Genomic DNA, 23298 nt, shown 5'->3' with positions numbered 1-23298 from the left:
AGTATTACACGTTCAAAAAAATATATAATGAAAATTGGACAAACTAAACTTTTTCGGGAATAGAGCTTGAAATGCATATCACTTCCAGAATCTAGAGACCATTGTGGGCTGAAGACTCGGTGAGAAGGGTAAATATATGGGGACACTATGGGCCATATACATATGGGTCGTAGCGGAAGAAGGGACATGGAAAAGCCGTTGGACCGACGGCCTACACTTGCCCATCACTAGCCCATTAGCATCATATGATAAAGAGAAATGATGAACCGACACGTGGAAGCCGCACAAAATAAGAGAAAATAAAAAAAAAAATTACAAATTAAATTAACAACGTGAACGTGAATTAACGTAATATGTTAAATATATTATATAATAAAATTAATTTTATAATTTATTACATGTTAGAGATTTTTTTGAAAACGGCAAAGCATTAAAGATAGAATAATATTACGTACAATAGGGAAATGTATAAATACTGTATAGTCGTTTTTAAAAAAAGTGAGATTTATTATTAAATTTTTTTTTTTATGTGGATCTCATATTTGTTTATTTTTTTTAAAATAATTACACAATACTTACATACTCACGACTGTAACTATTATTTTTTTTTAAAGAAAAAAGATGCATGGCATCCCGCCCAAGACGCACCACACGAGAAGATAGGTAGAAACTATGAATAGGGGCCAGGGGTTTCGGTGTCACATTCTCTCACTGATAGGGTCAATCTAACTTAAGCGTCAGATCGAGCATCTCTAATTGATGTATTACATGAAAACGTTAACTAGAATTTAAGGAAAATGTTAGATCAGGACGATCGAGGTACTGTCTCTACTTGATGTAGAAGTAAGCGTGACAGTTTCCAGGTCAGCCACTAACATAACGCAGATCATAATCATGCCATGCATGCAAACTCGATCTTAAGAATTTGAAAAGAAAACAATTGAGGTAAAAAATAAAAAATTATAAATAAACAATTAAAAAATCTCAGATTTATCTTAGAGAAGGATGGCTACACGATCTAGTACCACATCCGTCCGTCCGTCCGTCCGAAGAATGAGGCCAGGGTGGCTGCATGAGTACTACTTATACTATATTGCCACACACAGTTTAATTGGGGGGGCGGTGGGATTGATTGCTCGGCGACACCTCAATTTTTGGGGCATGATCGCATATCGATCACCACTCCACAATCTAAGGAGGGGCGGCCGCATGGACTGTCGACACACATGGTTGCATGATCACATCCTAATTTAGGGGAGGCCGGCCGGACGTGGCTGCATGCCCGTCTTTCTTTCTTTTCTTCTTCTTTTCCTTTTTTTCTTTATAAAGTTTTCATCTTTTAAATATCTTTAATATTAAACACTTTTCAATTTACAGACTCTGCATGATGAGACTCGGGAATTAATGTCGGTTGTGCATGTCAATTACATGGTCATTATATCATGGTGATCTCATGGGTTGCATGCCACATGAATTTACAGTTTATACATGAGGAACAAAAGTTGTATGTAGTATATACCCCCTTGCAAAATAGTCAATTTTAAATCGTGTCACTTTCTCATCCAAATAAAAAAAGATTATTTTTAAGAAAATGTGACTATGTGAGAGTTGCCGAATGCATATATGAATGGGGAAACTTGAACTGCGGATGTCCATATCACGATCGAGACGCAGTTTTAAACAAACTACCATATTTCTTTTTTAATTTGAATCAGGAAATAGCTAGCTAGCTTTCTGCTGCCTTTAGAGCATCTTCAATAAATTAGTTAAAGTTAAATGATACTTTTAATTAATGTGAGAGGAATTCAACTTTTGACTATTCCATTCACATAAGTCTTTATATTGAAATAACTATTTTTTTATTATATAACAATAAAATAATATAAGATGAGTTTGGCTTTAGCAATTCACATCAAATCTCTACATTAAATTATCTATTTATTCATTATATAGTAATGAGTAATTAATATTTTAAAAAAAATATTTAATTTTTTTTAATTATTAATTTATTTTATTTTATCATCTTTTACCAATTATATGTTAATTAGTAATTTTATTCTACTAAATTATGGATTAAAAAATTAAATTTTTTCAATTGTCATTAATTAAATAACAAAAAAGCCAATTGGTATATGCGTGCACGAGTGTTGGTAAGGCTTTCTGTTTATTTTTAGAGAGAACGAAGAAGCAGTTGATGGGAGAAATAAGAAAAATAAATAAATGATAAAATATACATTTGATGTATCTACAATAACTAATAAATTTGGAAATGATTTTGGTATTAATTGTAACTATAGTTTAAATATAATTTGAATTTTAACTAATCCATTGTGATGATATTTTTTAGTCTAATAATTAAATATATGATGGATTTAACATTTGGCTAATCCATGAAGATGCTATAAAACTCTCGATGACCTAATGACAATATTATGAGGCGAAGTATATATATACATGGTCATATATATAGTTGATGACCAAACTCAATCATTTTCACCTTTTAAGACATATAATAGTCGTGTCGTGCGGAATCTTAACGGAGCTGTTTATTTAACTCTAATACTTAAATCAGTACTATTAATGTCCCATGAATTCTGGCCGTATAAAAAAAAAAGAAACATATGCAGATTAAACTCTGAGTGATCTCCTAGCCAATGAGATTGTTTCCCAGTTTTCTCTGATCATGCGGGCGCGCGCACATGCCTATATATACGTACATAGCTATATTATTGTCTTCATTACCGACATGTTTCGTATGTGTCTGATCTAGATGTTGTGTTTGATTTAGATATATGATGTTTATAGAAAGTTTTAGTCCCAGCTTCTCCCGTTGGTCGAAAAATTCACCGCAGATGTGCATAAATCTGTTCGAAGAAAGTTCCACATGTGCAGGCAGCTCCTACATATTATATTATTCAACATCCCAATGAACAATACGGCGGATTCTGCAAAAGTAAATATATATTATACTACCATCAAATATTTCACAGACGTTTGATGAATGATGCAGATCAACGTCGTCCCAAGTCATGCGCGCAGTTTATGTGTCCTAGCCTTTTGATCAACAAGATCATTTGCACAACGTATTTCATATTTTTTTAATTAGTAAACTTATTGGGCGTGGAGGATAACATTTAATTTGCCAGAAAGTATCATGTAAACCATGAAACGGAGTATGTTAATATTTACCCCAGCTTCGTTAATTTATCAGCAAATTAGAACTAGATATATTATTAAAAATATATCTATTTTTGGTGTACGTACGTACGTACGTAGATGTTCCCTAGCAGCTTGTCGAGTGATAATAAAACCGATGTCCATAAGAAAACAAAAGGCTTCATTAAATCACTCCCATAAGATGTTTCGGGTACTCTGCTCGATCGTGACGTTGTGCAACGCATGAGCATCCTGATGTTACCAACAAAAGCTTATAAGTTTAATTAACAGTAGTACCATATTTGCCAATTGTACTGACCATTAAGAAATTATAAGCCTCATTTTGCATTCAATTCAAATACGCGCATCATACCCTTGTCCCAATCATCATGATGTCAACCTTTTAGCATGCATGTCAATATTATAATTGAAGTACTCATAACTTAAAGAACTGGAATCCCAGGAAAAAAAAAAAAAAAACAGTACATGAGCAAGTACTACTTGCATGTAAAAGAGGCATGCATGCATTGCTAGCTAGCTAGTGCAAGTCCTTTTATTAATATACGACTAATTACAGCGTGATCTATTCACGCTGGAAATCTGGAATACACTAACCATGCAGTACTGTTAGATCTAGTGCCAAAACCTAGATAAAAGCACAACTATATATATATATAATATATATATAGCATAGGAAATGAGTTTTCATTGCGCAATTAAACTCCTTATTATCGAAGCCTCCGCGCTGTCAGCATCAATTGTAGCCAAAAGCTGGGACAGTCGCTCGCTCAGGTCATCCACCTCTCTGTGCAAGCTTCTGATGTAGTTGCAGGTCTCTTGTAGAACCTTAGACGCAGGTACCTGCACAAGATAGTCAAACCCAAATCAGCGACCACTTTCTTGATCAAGATACGATATATATCTTTTGCAATCTTTTTACTGTATATACATGGTTTAGGCCATACAGGAAAGCAAATAAACTGAATTTAGCAGTATTCTATATATATTTCTAGCTCCAACTTCTGTACTAACTACAGATCACAGACGACGCACCGTCGGTCCAAACAAAAGATCACTGTTAAGCACGGGCCAATGAGGACGTCAACAGCCATGAATATGTTTTTGAATTGAAGTAGTTTCCTTAAAACCCGGGTCAAATTTGGATCTATCCACAAGAATCCTATTATATTATGCCAGTGTTTACATGTGACTCATAGCCTGTTACAGTGTTACATTTGCACACTAGTTTTCTGCAGTTGGGTCTACGGAATTCCAGAGAGAGAGAGAGAGTTAAATCACCTTGTCAGAGCGCCTATTGCGAATCTCAGGAACAAGTTGGCGTAACTTGGAAACGAGCTCGATGATTTGGTCATCTGTGATCCTCGAAGTCCCCGACTGGCTCGACCTTCTGCTAGACATCCCTACAGTTTCGTCGCTGTGTTTGTTTCAAAGTATGAGCCTGAAAAATATAATATGGCTGGAGATCGAAATATATATCCAAAAAGAGACAATAGAAACAAGTTTTCCTGAAACGAAAGGTAGTAGGCTTAACAAGAAGAAGCAACAGAGTAAGAAGAAGAAAAAGAAGAAAGACTAAAGTCGGATATAAGCTATGAAGACATGTAGAAAGTGATAAGAGAGTCTAGAGATATAAAGAGGAGGACCACACAAGGAAATGGACCGAGAGAGATCAGTACAATAACATGGACAGTGATCATGTTGGATGTGAAGAAGACAAGTGCATGGGAGAAAGCAGTGTCGGAGTAGGCTTTGTGTTTTCGAGAGAGAGAGAGCATAGACTTAATTCTAATGTAGTAAATGTGTATGTTCCCAACTTGGGGTTTGATCTCAAGTGGGCTTAAAGAAATATGTTTGTTTTTGAGCTAACAAAGTGGGCCTTCATGTAGATCCCTCAATGCGCAAGGCCATGTGATCATAGGACACTGATCTTCTCTAAGAGCATCCTCATTGGCTTGCCTAAAGTTGAAAGATGATTAAAATTTAGATAATCTGTGCCAAAAAGACCCCACATTGGATTTGACATCTCTAAAATAATTTAGACTTTTGTTACAGTGGTTGGCCAAGATGAAGAACCACAATTGATTCACTAAACATTAAAATAATAATTTCTCACTCTAACCACTTGTAAGTGTTTATATATGTAGGTGCATATTTTTTATTGACATTGAAATGGGATGTTACTAGATATTTGGTTAGTGAATAAGAAATTTAGATAAAATTTTAGATAAGTTTAATCTCAATTTTTTGTTATTAGCATTAAATGACATTTGAAAATATGATTTTTTTAATATTAATTTAATTGGAATATAATTATTATTAATATTAAATTGGTAGAATTATAAAATGTGATACAAATAAATTAAATAAACAAATTATTAATTTAATAATATTTTATTATTATATAGAGATTGAATTTAAATGTAATGGACAAATGCAAAAAAGTGTGATATTGACTAAATTTTAAAAATGCATTTGGCTAAGCCAATAAAGATGCTCTAATCAGGTACTATAACCCATTTGCATCAACAAATTACATGTTGCCAAAATATCATATTTTTTGACTACTATTACCCATATGAATCTGCTCTCCTTTGTTTCAGGGCACTTAAGTCTAATTCTCTTGGTCCAAAGTCCTGCATGGAATATTGTCATTGGTTAATTAAAATGTAAGTTGGAGGAAAGGTTGTAGTTAAGAGTAGGCCTGTGCAAAAAACCGCTTGACCTAATCAATCCGCTTGATCTGACCTGACCCGCACAGAAAAATCAGTTTTAACTACATCTCGAATTTGACCCATACAACCCGCCTCTTAAAACACGAAATCCTAGCCAGCCACCTCCCACTTTTCTTTGCATCACCTCCGTTCTCCCCCTCCTCACTTCTCTTCGTCATGACGCTATCATCCACAACCCGAGAGTCTTAAATAATTTACTTGGAGTGACAGACGACACGTGGCGAAAGTTACAAGTTTTACTATAAGAGAAATAATAGATCGTTTTGTTTGCTTCGTTCGGTTTGCATCGACTTCTCTTCTCTTCTCCTCCTTCTGATGTTCAAGTTTTGGTATTTTCGTCTCTGCTTTTTCTTTATTTTTTACCTTGTTTCCTTTCTTTGCTTTCATGGGCGGTGGGCCTTGCTAGCTATGGCATTCAGTGGCTTGTGATTACCAGTATCATCACCTTGCCTTACGTTTTAAATAAGACGATGATACGTTGATGGGTCTTCCTGCTTTGTTACATATGCTTAATATGAATATTTTGTCTTGATGCCGTTTAACGAGGATACAGCTTGTTTCTTTTTTCCTTTTCAATAATTGTATGCTGTGAATCTCCGATTGATACTGCGTCTCGATGCAAAAACCCGATATTTTCAAAGTACTCAATTCTGGGTATAAGCTTTTTTTCGACACTAGTGGGAAGCAAATATGTGTGCTTGTTTACCTCAGATATGCCGATACTTATGGAGTCAGTACACACTCAAAGTTCAAACCAATTGCCAACTTAAATAAATAAATAAATACGGGTCGAACCCGACTAGAATCCGTCAAATGCGAGTCGGGTCGGACCAGGCCAAAAACATGGACAGGTTGCTCGGGTTGCAGGCCTAGTCAAGAGGATCTCAACCGAGGCATTTTAATTGTTTTTATACGTTAAGATAAGGTAATTAGCTTAATCACAATTAAACTAATCCTAAATAATATTGATATTTGCATATGAGAATTTAGTTAATTATTACAAGTACGACACTTTTTTTTCTCCTAGATGTTACGGGTAATAACAATTGATATCTACCTGGTCCTCTCCCACACACATTATATATATATATATATATATATATATAAAATTGTTTTTCTTCCTTGTTTGCAATCGGTACAAGTACATTATTAACTACACGCGAGTGTAGGGTACCCTCCCTTGCTTGTCAAGGGTTCGGGTCACATGCCATTTCCCTGGCCTAGAGACACGACATGACACGTGGCTACTCTTATGTCTTAGTACAAGTACATATATCTTATTGGGAAGAAGAGGTTCCTAAGACGAGCATAGATCGATGCGAAATTTCCATGTCTTCATACGTCAAAAGCACAGTCACGTGTGTCTATAAACTTAGGCGACCCCCCATGAAGGACCCACTCCTTTTTCCTCTCGATTGGTCGGTTCTAATATTACTAAAACCTGATTCAATTTTTACCAACAACCAGCAAGTTGTTACCTAGGGGGGAAGAAAAGGTCATTTTCAAGATGATACCGTTCGACGTAATTTGCGCCATGAAAAGGCTTTTGATCACAATCTCTAGATCATTCCAAGTACTTAAGAAAGGTGGTAAAAATTAAGATTAATAGCTAGCTAGGGAGCTAATTAATTATATATACATATATATATTAGTCTTGTACTAGCTATATACTTTTGTGCATGGCTCGATATTCGGGGAGTTAAGCGTTTGAACTTTGAACAAGAAGTAGAAAAAAATCTGTATATCCCGCCGCTAACTGTTATTGTAAATGGTCACTATTTGTGACGGTAATCCGGCCATGCAGTTCACATGCATGCATTCATGCTGTGATTCTGTACAGAAAAGTCTATATATAAGACTAATTATTAGACGGCTCGTTGCATATATGCCTAGCTAGCCTCCTATTAGAAAGAAAATTGACTAAAGCATCATGTGAGTTTTTATACAATCGACATCATACAATCTCATTAGCTGATTTCCGGCCTGTTGTCCTTATACATGTGACTTTTCCCCCCCTTTTTTGTACATGCATGACCTTGAGTGTGACAAGTAGTATATAGCAGGCCAGTAAAGTGAATTCGCTACACTAAAAAAGAATCACACCTTATATATATTTACCTCTCGCTCACGAGATCATGATCTCATTCCAAGGATATTCAAGATCTCTACATTTATGATCAGTTTTTATCTTAATTACGTGGGTACACGTCGCTACATGAAAACTATTTAATTGTGATCAGTTATTTTTTATAAAAATGATTATTTCTTGTCAAAATGAATATATTCTAATTACAAATAATCCGTCATAAATACTCAGTTTTCTTATAATAACATAAGCATGCATGCATATTATAAGATCATAGATTCATATTAATATATAACATCCATTAATCGTCTTTTATTTTGGGAGAAGGGTAAGGAGGGTGTTGGGTGGTTGGGTGATTCCTAATAATTCCCCGTTTCAAATATTGTGGTTGCAACTATATAATAGGGGTCCGCATGCAGTTGCTCCTCTTTTTCTCTTTAAGTAGGCTTTAATTTCTTCCCTCTTTTTTTTTTTTCTTTTTCCTTAGAAGTCATGTAAACTGAAGGAGTCGGCTTCCATGAATCTCGTAGAAAAATCGATTGGAAGTTGGTAGTTGGCCAGGGGTCAGTTGGAACCCAATGATGAAAAAGGATAAAAATAATGATGAGTTTCAAAGAGTTTTTCTTTGACTGATCTGGCCTAGCTCCCTCCCTCATGCAGTCTCGCCAGTGCATGCGGAGTTCCCTATAAATTATTATTAGCTAGTTGGATGCCCTTTTCTTGCTGCTTAAACATTGTTTCTTCTCTCTCTTTTGTTTTTGAAAAATATTGTAACGTTGAAAGTAATATTCATTATCACGATCGATCGAGTCTGATCCGACAATAATCCATATCTGGATATTTGATTCGGTAGATGCCTGCATATTCTCCGGCCACGAATATCCATTTTTATGCTTGATCTAGATCTGCTGATTTTCTTTCTTATTAGATACAAGAATATCATATATATATATATGATACATGAAGTGCATGCTGTGATCAAGTATATATTAATTACGTACGTATATACTTACAAATCTAAACCCATTATTTGTCGTTTGTTTTGTTTAAACATACCGGCAGAAGTGCGTTTGAATCTCCGACATTTAACTAATGATGTCTTATAAAGCATGATATGCAGCTTACTTTCTTCATCGCAAGTTAACCTGTCTTTATTACCTCTAATTAATGCTTCTGCTAATGCGTAAATATCATTAACGGTTTGAAATTCTCTTGCTTCACCGACCTTGTAGTGGGATACTCATGAAAGTGTTTTGAATCTCGTTCCGATACTCGGTATTTAACGTACCGATGTAGTAATTGATATAGAAAATATATGTATTTTGTATCAGGTCAAATAATGGTCGTATCGGTACATTTCGGTCAATATTAATGGCCGGTTTTAACTTTTTAAGAGTTGTATTAATATTATTTTAAAATATAATTTATACATATATAATTAATTTATTATATATAGACTATCTTGAAATGATACTAGTATCAAAATATTTCATTGCAATATCTTAATCGAAACGGTCAAAATAGTATTAAAAACATAGCAGTCATGACCTGTACATACGTAGCATTGTCGATTAACCATTGGATAATGTGAGAGCGTATAATAAATGTGTACTTCAAATATACACATTAGTAGAAATGGATTTTTTTTTTCTTTTTATTTTTTTTTCTTTTAAATATCTTTAAAAAAAATACAAATTCACTAATATATATATATATAGTGATCACTTTCTTAGGACCTTAACCATTAAAAAAATTAAAAGATACAAGTGGGAACGTTTAAGAATCATAATCATTTGACTTGGTTGACTTGAGAGGTGTAGTTAGTGATTTTCTATCAACTACTTTTCTCTTAGCAGGTGATATATATCTAACAAAAATAAAATTTTATGTGATTGTAATATAAGATCGCATTATATCTATTTTACATGAGTAAAAAAAAAAAATCTACAATATATTATATTAATGTACCACAATAATAAATTTAATTTTTTTATGATGATCTATAAACCAAACATTTCTTTATAAAAAACAACGTTTAGGATAGAACTCATTGTACGTATAAAAACTTTTGAGCTTTGCTACAGCCACCAAAAAAGTGGCCCGATGATATCTCTCCAATAGTATATTTCACTATTTTATTTTTCTTTTTATTTTTATGTATTTTTTTAATCATCATAAATATTTTTTAAAAAAATAAAAAATTCACAACATCATTAAAAAAATATTTTCTTATGCACGCATTTACTCTGCAAAACTCCTCTAGATCAGCCATGCATCCATACATGGTTCGTGTCTAGATAACAAGTTACCTTCCATACACCTTAATCTCACATTTGATAATTTTGCTGCTACATTTGGATGTTGAGTCGAGTTCAATTTTTTATGAATAGTAGTGAGTTAAGTAGTGGATGATGTTATATGTGAAGTCATCTAAACTGAGTTTAAAGTGTGTTTGGATGTTAAGATGAGTTTAGTACTTTTATGGGAAGTTGAAAAAAGTTATAAGTCTCACGTATAAATATGTGTTAAGTTGAAAAAGGTTGTGGGTCTCACGTATAAAGAGATTTTGAATTGAGATGAGTTTAATAATTTGAGAGTTAAGTATTTGGACGTTAGACTCAGTTGATCTCTTTAATCTCACGTGTAAAGAGATGTTGAACTGAGTCTTGCAACCAAACGCAGAAAATCTAGAATTAGTTCATTCATTTAAGGTCAAATATAAAAATGATCTTTGTCGCTTGACCCCTTCCCATATTCAAATCATCAGCTCCAAGTTTAGTAAGGAAATCAGCAACGATATTACCTTTAGTAAAAACATGACTCACTCTATAATCTAGACAGTCAAGACATATATAACTATTACATAATTGTCTAATTGGGACTATTATATAATGAAAAACATATAATAAGGACACAAAGGGATCTTACAAACTGACATGACACTAACAGTGTGTCGTGTATGTGTCTCTAGTGTTTTTTTTTTCCCTTTCCTTCACTTCCCTCAACCTTCAGCTCCTGTCTTTGTTCCCTGAGCCCAAAGAGAGAGAGTGAGAGAGAGAAGCCCAAAGAGAGAAGTGTACTTATCGGTGATGGGCGACGATGTTGATGACAGGCGATGATGCAATGACATCCCCACCTTGCCGGAGAGAGATAGATGAGAGACCTGTACCTACCGACGGGGAAGATTGATGGGCAGCGGTGATGCCAGGCTGAACGGATGGGGGTCTCGAGGGTTTGGAAAACGGAGTGGAGAAAGGGGGGGGGAGAAATGAAAAAGCCATGAACCATGAAGTAGGATATATAATTTATTATTATATGATGAAGCCATGAAGTAGGATAATATAATAACTTTATAAAAGTTGTGTCCCTTTCATTCCTCCTTACCCGTACCTCTTCACTTTCTTGGTATGCATGAGTAACATCAATACATCATCAATTACAAACCAAGACAAACTGATCTCTCCATTTTTGTGAATCTGGGAATCATTCTTTATTAAAATCATTAACTCCCACCTAACACCTATGAACCAACGAAAAACCCACATTTAGTTTATCATTCAGTCAATAAAACAAAATTACGTCTATCATTACAAATATCTTAATTATTATTTAAATATAAAACTACATCATCACTTGGACATATAAACGTGGGAGAAAAATTATATTCATGTAGGCTTGGGCTGGCGCATGGTGCCAGGAATTGAATTAGGAACCCTAGTCCGAAAGGGGCTGGCCACTTGCTGCAATGCGACAGCCCACTGGGCTGTTTGTTGAACTACTGGGTGAGTAATTGGGTTAGAACTTAGAACTTAGGTTCAGGTATCAGATTAAACAATATCTTGGATTTATCTCTCACGACTGACAAGCATACAAACCGAACTTTCAGGTGGAGATCTTGAGCTATGGGTACTGAGGTATTGATTAGGGTAGATCGCTAGGATTATTGTCTGAGCAATCAATGATTTGTTGGGTTTATTGATCTACCAAAAGGCTAGTTTGTTTTCGTAGATAAGATGAGATGAGATAAAAGTTAAAAATTAAATAAAATATTATTATAATATTTTTTTAATATTATTTTTATTATGAAATTTGAAATTTTTGAATTTTTTATTTTATTTTATGTGTGAATTTGAAAAAAAATTATAATAATTAAATAAGATAAATTGAGAAGTTTTGTGAAAATGAACTAAACAGATCCTCGGGCTCAAATATAACCTGAACCAAGACTTATGCAGTGGTCATTGTGGGCTATACATATAGTGGCCCTGGGGCCTGCCCTTATTTCAGTATGTGCATGGAAAAACAGCACTCAGTCAAGACACTAGGAGGTTTGGCTGCGTGCACCACTCTGCATTATTACTATTAGTTTGGAAAATACTCTAGAGTTGCTAATCCTTCCAACAAGAAAGTAAATGGATTTAACTAAGTAACTTTGATTATGTTTGTCTTTAGTGATTAAGTAGCTAGGGTCCTTTAAAAAATATGGTTTGGATAAGATTTTTACCATTCAGCATTTCATAATCCAATTTTACCTTTCAATATTTTTTTATAGAAAGTGAATGGTTTTCAATAATATTTGAACTCATGCACCCTTCATTCAGTACCAAAAGTGTTGTATTTATTAAATATTTTAACTTTAGATACAGTGAATAAAGTTCTCAAGTCGCAGGACTTTGATATACTATGTACAGATTCCCTTTAGTTCTTTTCTTATTGGACTCTTATCAGAGCTAATGACATATGAACTATTTAACGATCCTCCTTCAAAGTTCAAACACAAACTCGATTACAAACTCCACGCAAAGTTAACAATGAAAACACAGAAAATGGTACCAATGGGGGACATCACATCATCAACCAACCCTCAAAATTTGAGCATGCATGCATGCAGACAAAGTTGATTCAATCAAAATTGGCCATAGTCTGTGTTTTACTTGATTAAAACATGGGTCTGCTATCTTTGCGTGAAGTTTTAATCTTTATGGGCAACTTTTTATGATTGTTTGTTCTAATTATGTAAGGTCGGTTGGCGTATATAGACAGCATATATATTACAGCTTTCTTCTACACTTATTCAAGGAGAGATGGATTGCAATTTAACTTCCTTCAATATCTTCAAATTATTGAACCCAGTTACCGTTCAAATTAATCCTGGTTAGTTTGAAATCTTCTTCCTTTTACTCATTATTGGAAAGACAGCATATCCTTTATATATTCTCGATCTACAGCATTAAATTCGTCATATAATCAGTCATGAAACTTCTCATTCGATGGCATTCAAAGTTGGAACTTTGACCTCCCCATTTCCTGTCTGTCTGCAACTTAATGGTAGGTACCATTTCTTATCATTCCACTTTAGGGGATGTCTCTTGGAAAATGTCATCTTTATCAAAGCAATAGAATATCGAGTGGCTATGGTGAACTGAAACCACAAAACCATGGATGTTATTGGATTTACTGTCAATTTCAAGCAGATTGATACATGCGATTGAGATGTTTTTTTTTTCTTTGATGAGTGAAAAGTAAAAGAACAATTATTGCTTCAAGGCACATGAAACTCGTAAGATTGATAACTGAGAGGAATAGATCGAGATTCAGGATGAAATCTTCTGCATTGGGGCTGGGTTCCAGTCTCAAGACAAGTGTGACAGAGTATTTAAGACCCCAAAAATGATCAGGATCAAAGTGGCCCACCAAAGTAAAGTAAAAGCATTGTTTGTTGTGATTGAGTTTTGATTATTTGAGTGCATCAGTGCATCTGAGCAGAACCCGTATGGGCCAGAAACCAAAATGGTACGACCTGAAAAATGGGCTGGAGCTTTCGGATTCAGACACTTCCACCCCCATCCATGACCAGCAGTCAAAAATTGTAGACTCGCACCCTTACAAGAACAGAAACAAGACACTGAAAAAGGGCCCCTCCCCCTCGCGAATCTAACCGGAAGAGAGCCTTCACAAACAGCCAAGTCTTTTTCTGCCATTATCGCCTGCGCTCTTCTCCATAATGATATGTCCTGTTCTATTTCTAGTGTGAACCCTTTGAAGCAGTCGCGAAATTTGTGTAGAACACTGCATGTGTTGTAGATTTTCGCCGAAAAATTTTACAGCTTTTACCGCCATTGTAGAATAAAGTAAGAAAAGGTAAAAAGTGGTAGTAACAGTAATCACAGTAGTGATGTGGGCAGAGAGAGAGAGAGAGAGAGAGAGATGGCAGTACATTGTTGGAGCGAGCATCATTCAAAATAATAATTTTAGGAGAACTTTGTCAATGGAAGGGGATGATCACAGGAAAGATGCACGCCAAACAAGAATCAAAACGACGCAACGTCTCTTTTTTTTATCTGTTTGACTCGATGGTTGGCATGGATTAAACATCCATCACCAGGAAGGAGCCACAAAATTAGATTTTAATTCCATTGGATGCCTTTGAATTGTCGATAGATACGTTAGAAGTTAAACACGTAGAGTCTCTGAATACTGACTACTATATAACTTTTTCTTATATAATTGCAAAAGAAAAATATGGGGTACTGTTTTCTGAGCATATTTATCAGAAGCCAAATTATTGTCACACATCCAGCAAATATCAGCACCTAACTGCATGAAAATAGGGTGCAGGGAAATATAATTGAGAGACTGATCATCTCTGCCCCGCGACTTTAAAGTCGCTCATGGCCTACACTCCTGTAAACACAGTTCTATCCCCCATCTTGCCCTTCCCATTCCTCTGCTCCTCCTGCTCTTCTTCGCCTTTACATTGCCATACTTTGCCCTTCACAATTATCAATGTCCCATCTATCTGTCAATCGGAGTCGAGTTCATTTTCATGCATATGAGCTAATACAGAGTTACAATGATAGTTGCAAAAGAGTTGTTTACTTCACGTAAATATTACTGGTTGAAGAAAAAATAAAGAAAATAAAAGCTCAGGGTTCAGCCATCTGTCGGAGGCTTCTTTTTCCACCTTTGATCGAGTACACATGAGGTAGAATCCTTTTAGCGAACATTATGATCATGATCAGTCTGAAAGTAGAGGAAGCTGTCCTGACTTTGCATATGTTTCAGTATGGACTGTAAATTTATGAGAGAGAGCATACGACTTTGTGGGTACACGAAAAATGGGACCAACATTCTACAGGTGCACTCAATGAAATGTAAAAAGTTGGGCCCTTATAATGTGCGTCAAGTGGATCATGATCCCATTTCTACCACATTCTCTTAGGCTCTCGAGGAGCTCTTGCTTTACAATAATTTAGACCATATGCCATAGATCAATGTGTCTCCATTTTATTTAATAGATAAAGTTTGCCTTTTGCTGGTTGTTTAAGCATGTGGGCCTTAAATCCACAAACTGATGCCCTTCTATGAAACTGAAAAAGATCGTATTGGCAAACACATGCAACTATATAGGCAAAGGGGAAAAAGCAAGAACAGGAAAAAGTTTCTCACGAGGGCTGGAAAAGGTGGTCTGCGGGGTCTGCTGCTTTTTAAGCATTATATAACTTACAAAATGAGAAGGAAAAGATAACAATTACTCGACCATCCAGAATAATAACATGCTTGTGCACCGTAGATATTGATAATATAATACTTGCTACATGCTACTCCATTGGGAATGGAGCAAGAGTACTCAAAGATACAACCCCCCACCATCCCCATATCTACAACTAAAATGAAAGCATAAGACATGGGACCCAAACATAATTACCCACCAACAAGGCCATGTTGCTTCAATCAAAACCCTCATATGTGATGGTGCTGTAGCTGCAAGAGCCTACAATAAGCCCCGTCAGCCCGGCTTACTAGCTCTGAGTGGCTGCCTTGTTCAATAATCCGCCCATCTTGCACGACTCCAATACTGTCCACCCCTCTAATAGTTGATAAACGGTGAGCCACAAGCACAGTGGTGCGGCCCCTCATTAGCCTCTCAAGTGCTTCTTGTAGGACACACTCTGATTCAGCATCAAGTGCACTTGTGGCTTCATCTAGTAGAAGGATTGCGGGGTCCTTGAGGACCGCCCTGGCAATCGCAATTCTTTGTTTCTGTCCACCAGAGAGCTGAACCCCTCTTTCTCCAACTGGAGTTTTGTAACCATCAGGTAAGCCACTAACAAATCCATGCACATTTGCAGCACGGGCTGCTTCGATTACATCTGCCTCGGTTGCCCCATCTTTTCCATAAGCAATGTTTTCAAAAATGCTGGCCGCAAAGAGGGCTGGTTCTTGCTGCACCAATCCCACTTTAAGTCTAAGAGACTTCAAGTTCAACCGCCTGATGTCCCTTCCATCGATCATAACTTTACCCGCAAGTGGATCATAGAATCGCTCAATCAATGCAATGACAGAACTCTTGCCAGACCCACTAGCCCCAACAAGAGCTTGGCTCTGGCCTGCCCGGATTCTAAGGTTGAGGTCTTTAAACACCATGATATCAGGCCTTGAGGGATATGCAAAATCAACATGTCTAAGTTCAATCTCCCCACGAATTGATTCAACCGGCTCAGCCTCAAGATCATCAGGGTCAATCCTGGTTTGCCGGTCAAGAATTGAAAAGACTGAGCCAACAGCTTCACCACCCCTAATAATCTCAGGAGCAAGACTAACGGTTTCTGCAACTGAATTAGCTGTAACGACCAGGACCACAAAAACCTTAATCACCTTTGAGAATGTGGAGACACCTTTGCTGACAAGGTGGGCACCATACCATAGAATAAGGGCTTCGGATGCATAAAGAGCAAGCTGAGAGAGGCCAAAGAGAAGGCCAGCAGTTTGGCTGCAGCGTAGGCTTTGGCGCTGAGGGATACGAAGCTCGTGACTGAACAGGGTGTGGATCTTGTTTTGGGCATTGAAGGCTGCAACAGTTCGGATATTGCTAACTCCCTCTCCTGCAATCATGCTGGTCTTGGCATGAGCCTTCGCTGTGTCTCCAGCAAATCCCTTGAGGGAGAGTTGCTGCAAAGACAGAAAATAAAATAAACGACTGTCAGGATACTGTATCCATTAATTTGCTAAAAACAAGTAAAAAAATTTCTTCTCCTGTCAAGACGTTGGTAGCATCATGCAATTAAAATAAAAATATTGCCTGTAATCATATGAATTAAACTACACCAGCACTAGTACAAATTCAGCATCATTGTTTCAAGGGCAACGGTATCATTGAAAGAATCTCATTTGGTCAATATTACCACATAAAATGCTTAAAGTGATCATTACGATTGTTAATTACCCCAAATGATTAAAAAGAGAAGTGTTTTAATCTTTTTTTCTTTCGGTTGAAATCATACTCATCATAAGACTGATCCCACTGGCTACTAGTCACTTAAATGAGTCAACTATCAGCCAGCTAAATCTAAAAGGGTCCTACAATTCAATTTCATAGTGATCATTTTGTTTTTTGCTTCTTTTTGGATATCATCTTATGTCATAATGTAGTAAGAATTACTTGCAGGCACACTTACAGCTCCAAATCCTCTAAAGAGAACCAAAGAAGGCTAATTTGGAAGTACCAGAACATGAGGTTCCTCTCATATGACAATGACTTGCCAAGTTACGTCTATTATCAATCAAGCTACTTTCACTGTGCATGAAGCATGCGCAAATTTAGATCACTACTCCATACAAGACAAACGGTCAGAGAACTCAGGTACACACCAGTTTGAAAAAACGACCCCAGTTTTTGAAACATCCATAGATTGAAACCTACAGCCCAAAACGACAATGATAAAAAAGGAGGTGCGTATATACGCACCCAGCGCAATTTTACAGACCCCACCATTACTGCACCCTCTGACCGTGAAAATACAAAACGACCCAGTAAAAAGAAAGATAATATTTGCCAGGAGAAAATCTAAAATTATATGGTCACGGACCTAGAATTTCTTGAAAGTGTCACATGGTTGTCTATCAAAGACAGCCAATAAATTAAAGCAATCAGAACTCATCTACCCAAAAAAATTTGTGTGCTTTCGATGAGCCTTACAACCAGACACGGTTCTGATAAACACTGCAAAGGAGCAGGGGTAAAAAAAAATCTAACCGGATGAGAGAGAACAGAAATTTGACAATATCTAATTTGATTAGATGGCAAGAAAACCGAGAAAAAGGTTAATAGCATCGACAAACACGTTACACGAACAAATATCAAAAAAATAAAATAAAATAGAAAGAAGGTTATGAATACACAAAAAAAAAAAAAAAACAGAAGCTATAGAGGAGCATTTCTAAGTGGACAGTAGCATGGAATTATTTTCTCTTTTCATCGAGATTGACGGTGGTCATGGAATCTCAGGTAATACTATACCTTTCTCATTTATTTATCACGCTATAGTATATTTGGTATATGCACGATTTTCAAAGAGTTAATGCACTGGACTCTGAAGAAGTACGTGCAGTGGTGTAGTGGGGTTGATAAATTGTATTTCAGCTTTTGTCGTTTAATACTGGGATGAGGTGAAGTTAGATTCCGAAGGTGTAAAATTTGATGCAGATGCAGAGATCTGACACTGACATGATTCGATAAAAAAAAAACGTGAGTTACCCATAATGACCTTGTTGAACTTTGGTCAACGCGAACATAAAAAGTGCTACTATTTTTAATGTTGCACTTGGATGATGCCCTGGAATAATACGTTTTCATTTTGAGCTTACCTGAGCAAAGTTGGCCAGGACTAGAAGAGGGAAGGTGGCTAGGATGAGAAGAGAGACCCTCCATTCCACTATGAAAGCGACTATGAAGGAAGTGAGGAGTGAAGTCATGTTTTGGAGTATGACAGAAATCCTCTCAGCAATGGCGGATTTCACATCAGCAGCATCCGTGGCCAGGCGTGCTGCAAGAAGGCTTGAATTGTGCTCCTCCTCGTCAAACCATCCAACTTCATTCCTTAGTATTGCTGTGTAAAATTTGACAATAATAAGAAAGTCTTCCAAATGTGGGGAATGAAATCATTAAGTCCAGAAGGATTCACAAATCGGACTTGCAACGCGATGTTTTATCTGCTTTAAAAAAAATGGTTGTACTATCTAGAGAAAAGTAACACCATAGATCTGTACCTGCAAGCATCATCCTCCTAACTCTTGTAGTGAGGTTCTCCCCCATAATGCTAAAGAAGTAATGCTGTATCAGGTATGCTACAACAGCATAAAGACCAGCTCCAATGTAAATGAAAACATATTCCTTTGTTTTCCTTTCCATTGAAGCAGGATTTCTGTAGTAAAAGACCTCAATCATATTGCTCATCACGATGGCAAATGTTGGGCCAATAAAACCAGAGAGCACAGATCCTACAGCACCCATAATCGAATATGGCCACTCAGGAGCATTCAGCTTGAGAAGCCGGAAGAAATAGCCATCAGGGGCTGGATTTCTCCTGTCCGTTTCAGCATTTGAGATCATCTCTATGCGGCCATCGGCCCCAGTACTATATGAATAGCTGAGGTTTCTTAAGCTGCCAGACCTCAGGCTTAAAGATTTTGTTGACAGCGAATGGCTAAGTCGTGATGAACGTGACCTGCGCGTTGATGGGTTTGAGAAGCCTCCGTTTCTAACCATTTCTTGGAATCGGATTAAAGAGGCATAAGCCCCCGCTTTAGCAATCAGTTCCTCGTGGGTTCCTGTCTCAACAACTTGCCCTTGTTGTATAACTGCAATTGAATCTACATTTCTTATGGTAGAGAGTCGATGGGCCACAACTACAGTGGTTCTACCAACCATGAGACGGTCTAAAGCTTCCTGAACAATGCTCTCAGACCCTACATCAAGGGCACTTGTTGCTTCATCAAGGAGGAGGATCTTTGGGTTTTTCAGCATAGCTCTAGCAATTGCAATCCTCTGTTTTTGGCCACCAGAAAGTTGGACTCCTCGCTCTCCAACCTAGTTTGACATTAGAAGCACATATTATATTATATTATTTACAGGAACAAAAGGAGTCTAAAGAAGGTAAGCTTTGCTTTATAGTTTTGTTCAAGTAAAAGCCACTTTGACAAATGCACCAACCTGAGTATTATACCCATTAGGAAGCATGGCAACAAAGCTATGAGCATTTGCAGCAGAAGCTGCCGCTTCCACTTCAGCCATTGTTGCATCAGGCTTCCCATAGAGGATGTTCTCAAGTATGGTGGTGGCAAAGAGTGCGGGTTCTTGGTTCACCAGCCCAATCTGGTCACGTAACCATTTCAATTGCAGTGTCTTAATGTCCACATTGTCCAATAAAACTTGCCCTGCAAAACAAACAAAAAAGAAAATCTGTACAATCAGTTCATCAAGAGCCTGGGATCTTGATTGTTTTGAAAAATGGGATGTTCCTTATTACCCTGATTAGGATCATAGAACCTTTCTATCAGAGAGACGACAGTACTTTTCCCTGACCCGCTACCACCAACCACAGCAACAGTCTTTCCAGCAGGAAAGAATATTGAGAAGTTTCGAAAGATAATAACATCTGGTCTCGAAGGGTAGCTAAAAGTAACATCCTTGAATTCTATATTGCCATGAACCTCAGGCAAGCACTTTCCATCTAAAGGGTCTTGAATTATGGAGGGTTTTTGCTTGATGATCTCCATCAACTTGTATCCAGCTGCTTTACCTTTGCTGAATGCCCCAAGATTTGAAAACGACTGGCCCAAACTCCTGTAATGAAAAGTATTAACTTACAATTGTGACTAAAGCTTATGTATCTACAACTGTGAAAAGGCAGCGTTTAAGTTTGAAGTCTTACATGCCCCCAACAATTGCAGAGAAGATTGCCGTGAATGCCTTCCCTCCATCAGTCTGCCCATTCCTGATAAATACACCAGCATACCAAAAGACAAGTGCCCATGACATGCATGCTATTCCATAAGTACATCCTAGTCCCAGACCCTTGGCCATTCCAGCCTTGTACCCGAGCTTCAACGTGTTCTGTATTGCATCTGAGTACGAATTCAGGGCCTTGCTCTCACCAACATATGAGTAAACCGTCCGAGCTTGTGCAATGGCCTATGCAGATGATAAAGGACTTAGAAATCAAATTAGGAAGTGGTATGTGAAGTGTGAAGTTAATACATTAGTGGTGTCGTTTTAGATTTCAGTGACACCGAATTATTCATGATTGGGATGAAATCATAAAAGAAGAAGCAAACAGTAACGCGTGCACGTGCTAAAAGATAATTTCATATGCAAAAGGTATTCCAAAGTCTTCCTCACCTGCTCGGCTATAATACCAGCATTCGCGTAGGACTCACGACTCTTGGATGTAAGGCCTGTGAGTGTATACGCGTATAATCCACCAGCAAAAGCAATTCCCGGTATAACTGCCACACTGAGCAATGCTAGCCTCCACGCTGATACAAAGCCAACCACTAGCCCCGCCAGAAACGTTGACAGATAGTGGATAAAGTTTCCGACCTGAAAATCCAAGAAATACATCAGTACACGAGTGGGTTAATAAATCCACTCCAAAGAAAACTAAAAAAGTTTGGACTTTATCATGAATTTTATCATATTATGCCCCAATAGTTTTTGTTATACTTTGTACATATATAGTAGCCTCTGATAACAGCTTCTCGCTCTAATTAACGAAAAAAATAATCTTAAGGAAATTCGAGTCCAAAAATCACAAACGTCCAAGATAGAGAGGTTGGCGCTGGATAACTATTATTTGCTAACGTCTGCCATCAATATGCAAGGATCCGAGATGGGACCCCATTAATGGGTAACAAACAACCCCAGATGAGCATATTGCAACATAAGGCCAGCCCAATACTTGATGTGTTCCATAGAAGGAACTGCTTGCAGCCAAAACGGTAAAGAAAAGGAAATGGCGAGTTTGTAAACCTTCTCGCTAATGGCATCTTGGACCAGAAGGGTGTCTGTGGAGACGCTGAAAACTATATCCCCAGTCCTAGCATCCGTATCAAAGAATCCTACGTCTTGTTTTAGCACCGCCTCCAAATACTTCTTTCTCAGCGTGCTCACTTGTCTCTCTCCACTGTACATCCAGCATGCAATCTCTGGCAAAAACCACGAATTTTTTTTTCAAAGTTGGAAAACAAAACGCTTAATCAGAATGAAATCTGGGGTCGATTGATGTGTACATATTAACAGTGCGCAAGATTTGCGTGAGTGTCAGATATTAGATAATGTTAAAAGGAGAGGATTTGGACAGAAGCTGGGTGAAGTTGACGAGTGAAAGAAGAAAAGGATGAGAGGAGAGGGGCCCGTCCACGGACCACGTGGGTTCGCACCCACCAGTCCGATGTGAACTGGCTACACGAGTAATGTACACTGAACTATGGTCCAAGAGCGTGATAAAAATGAAAGTATATAATAAAAACAAAATAGGCAATATTGCGTACCTGCATAGGATGATAAGCAAACAACGATGCCAAGATACACAAAATACAGAGCATACTGCAAAGAAGAGGAAAGAAAAACATAAGAATACAGATCTCAGATCTGAGAAGATTAGGAAAAGTGTTTGATATTTGACATATTTGATGAATTGGGTAACAGACCTTTGAAACTTCTTCGGTCATTTTTTTCAAATCGGTTTGGTTCTTGCCGAAGCCATTAACCATTTCACCAAAAAGAAGAAAGAAAACCGGCATCGAAGACCCATGGATAACGGCTCCCAAGCTGCCAGAGACCATGAGCAACCAGTCGTACTTGTCTGCAAAACAGAAGAGCTGGTAAAAAGGTAGGCTCTGTTCCTTCTTCTTCTCGGCCTCAGGGAGTGTTTTTGCCTCTGTAGGCTCAGCCATTGCAGCCCAAAACCAAGTTTTTTTTTTAAGGAAAAAAAAAAAAGGAAACAGAGGGTTGGGAGGGAAGGGATTTTGAAGTGACTAGTGGTTCGTTGCCATTGAGGAAGAAAGAGATCTGAGAGACCCTTTTCACTCTTTTATGTCTGGAAGAACTGTCAATATCGTTTTGGTTTTTATGGAGCCCGAGACCGTGTAGCTTCTTCGTTTGCCGGAGAGGAAAAGGCAGAGAGAAAGAGAGTTGATGAGAGAGTGAGGGACTATAAGCGCATGTGTCGGACCAGCGGTCAGATAAAGTTTGAGAAAATGAGATTGGAAGAGAGAGAGGTGCGAGCAGTTTTATAGTGCAGAAGCCAGAACTTAACTGTGGCCGTAAAAAAACATGCAACTTCCATCCATTTTCAGCTGGAACTCCGATTTAACTCTGCATCAAATAATAAAAGGAAAAGGATAGGTTATTACCCTCTTCAAATAGATTTTGATCTATTTTTTAAGTTCAATTTTTTTTTAAGTAAAATAAAAATGAGAATTACGCCCTCTTTTATTTTTACAAATAAGATAAGATGAATT

General features: G+C 37.2%; 2 protein-coding genes across 2 annotated transcripts; both read right to left on the bottom strand.

The window, feature by feature from the left end:
* Positions 1–3556: 3556 nt before the first annotated feature.
* Positions 3557–4870, bottom strand: LOC108985818 (transcription factor PRE6-like). The gene is made up of 2 exons (XM_018958251.2): positions 4456–4870; positions 3557–4017 (listed from the first exon to the last, which is right to left on the bottom strand). The coding sequence occupies exons 1-2, from the start codon at positions 4573–4575 to the stop codon at positions 3862–3864; spliced, it is 276 nt and encodes a 91-aa protein (XP_018813796.1). The 5' UTR covers positions 4576–4870; the 3' UTR covers positions 3557–3861.
* A 10667-nt stretch (positions 4871–15537) lies between these two features.
* On the bottom strand, positions 15538–23036 carry LOC108985819 (ABC transporter B family member 19). The gene is made up of 10 exons (XM_018958252.2): positions 22486–23036; positions 22327–22381; positions 21806–21981; positions 21176–21376; positions 20709–20968; positions 20304–20620; positions 19988–20211; positions 19045–19864; positions 18643–18884; positions 15538–16947 (listed from the first exon to the last, which is right to left on the bottom strand). Exons 1-10 carry the CDS (start codon positions 22729–22731, stop codon positions 15739–15741), a joined length of 3750 nt encoding a protein of 1249 aa, XP_018813797.2. The 5' UTR covers positions 22732–23036; the 3' UTR covers positions 15538–15738.
* Positions 23037–23298: the final 262 nt, after the last annotated feature.

This window comes from Juglans regia, chromosome 1, assembly GCF_001411555.2.
Source record: "Juglans regia cultivar Chandler chromosome 1, Walnut 2.0, whole genome shotgun sequence".
Taxonomy (NCBI): Eukaryota; Viridiplantae; Streptophyta; class Magnoliopsida; order Fagales; family Juglandaceae; genus Juglans; species Juglans regia.
The sequence above is the reverse complement of the archived record's forward strand: the minus strand, read 5'-3'. Positions and strand labels throughout refer to the sequence as shown.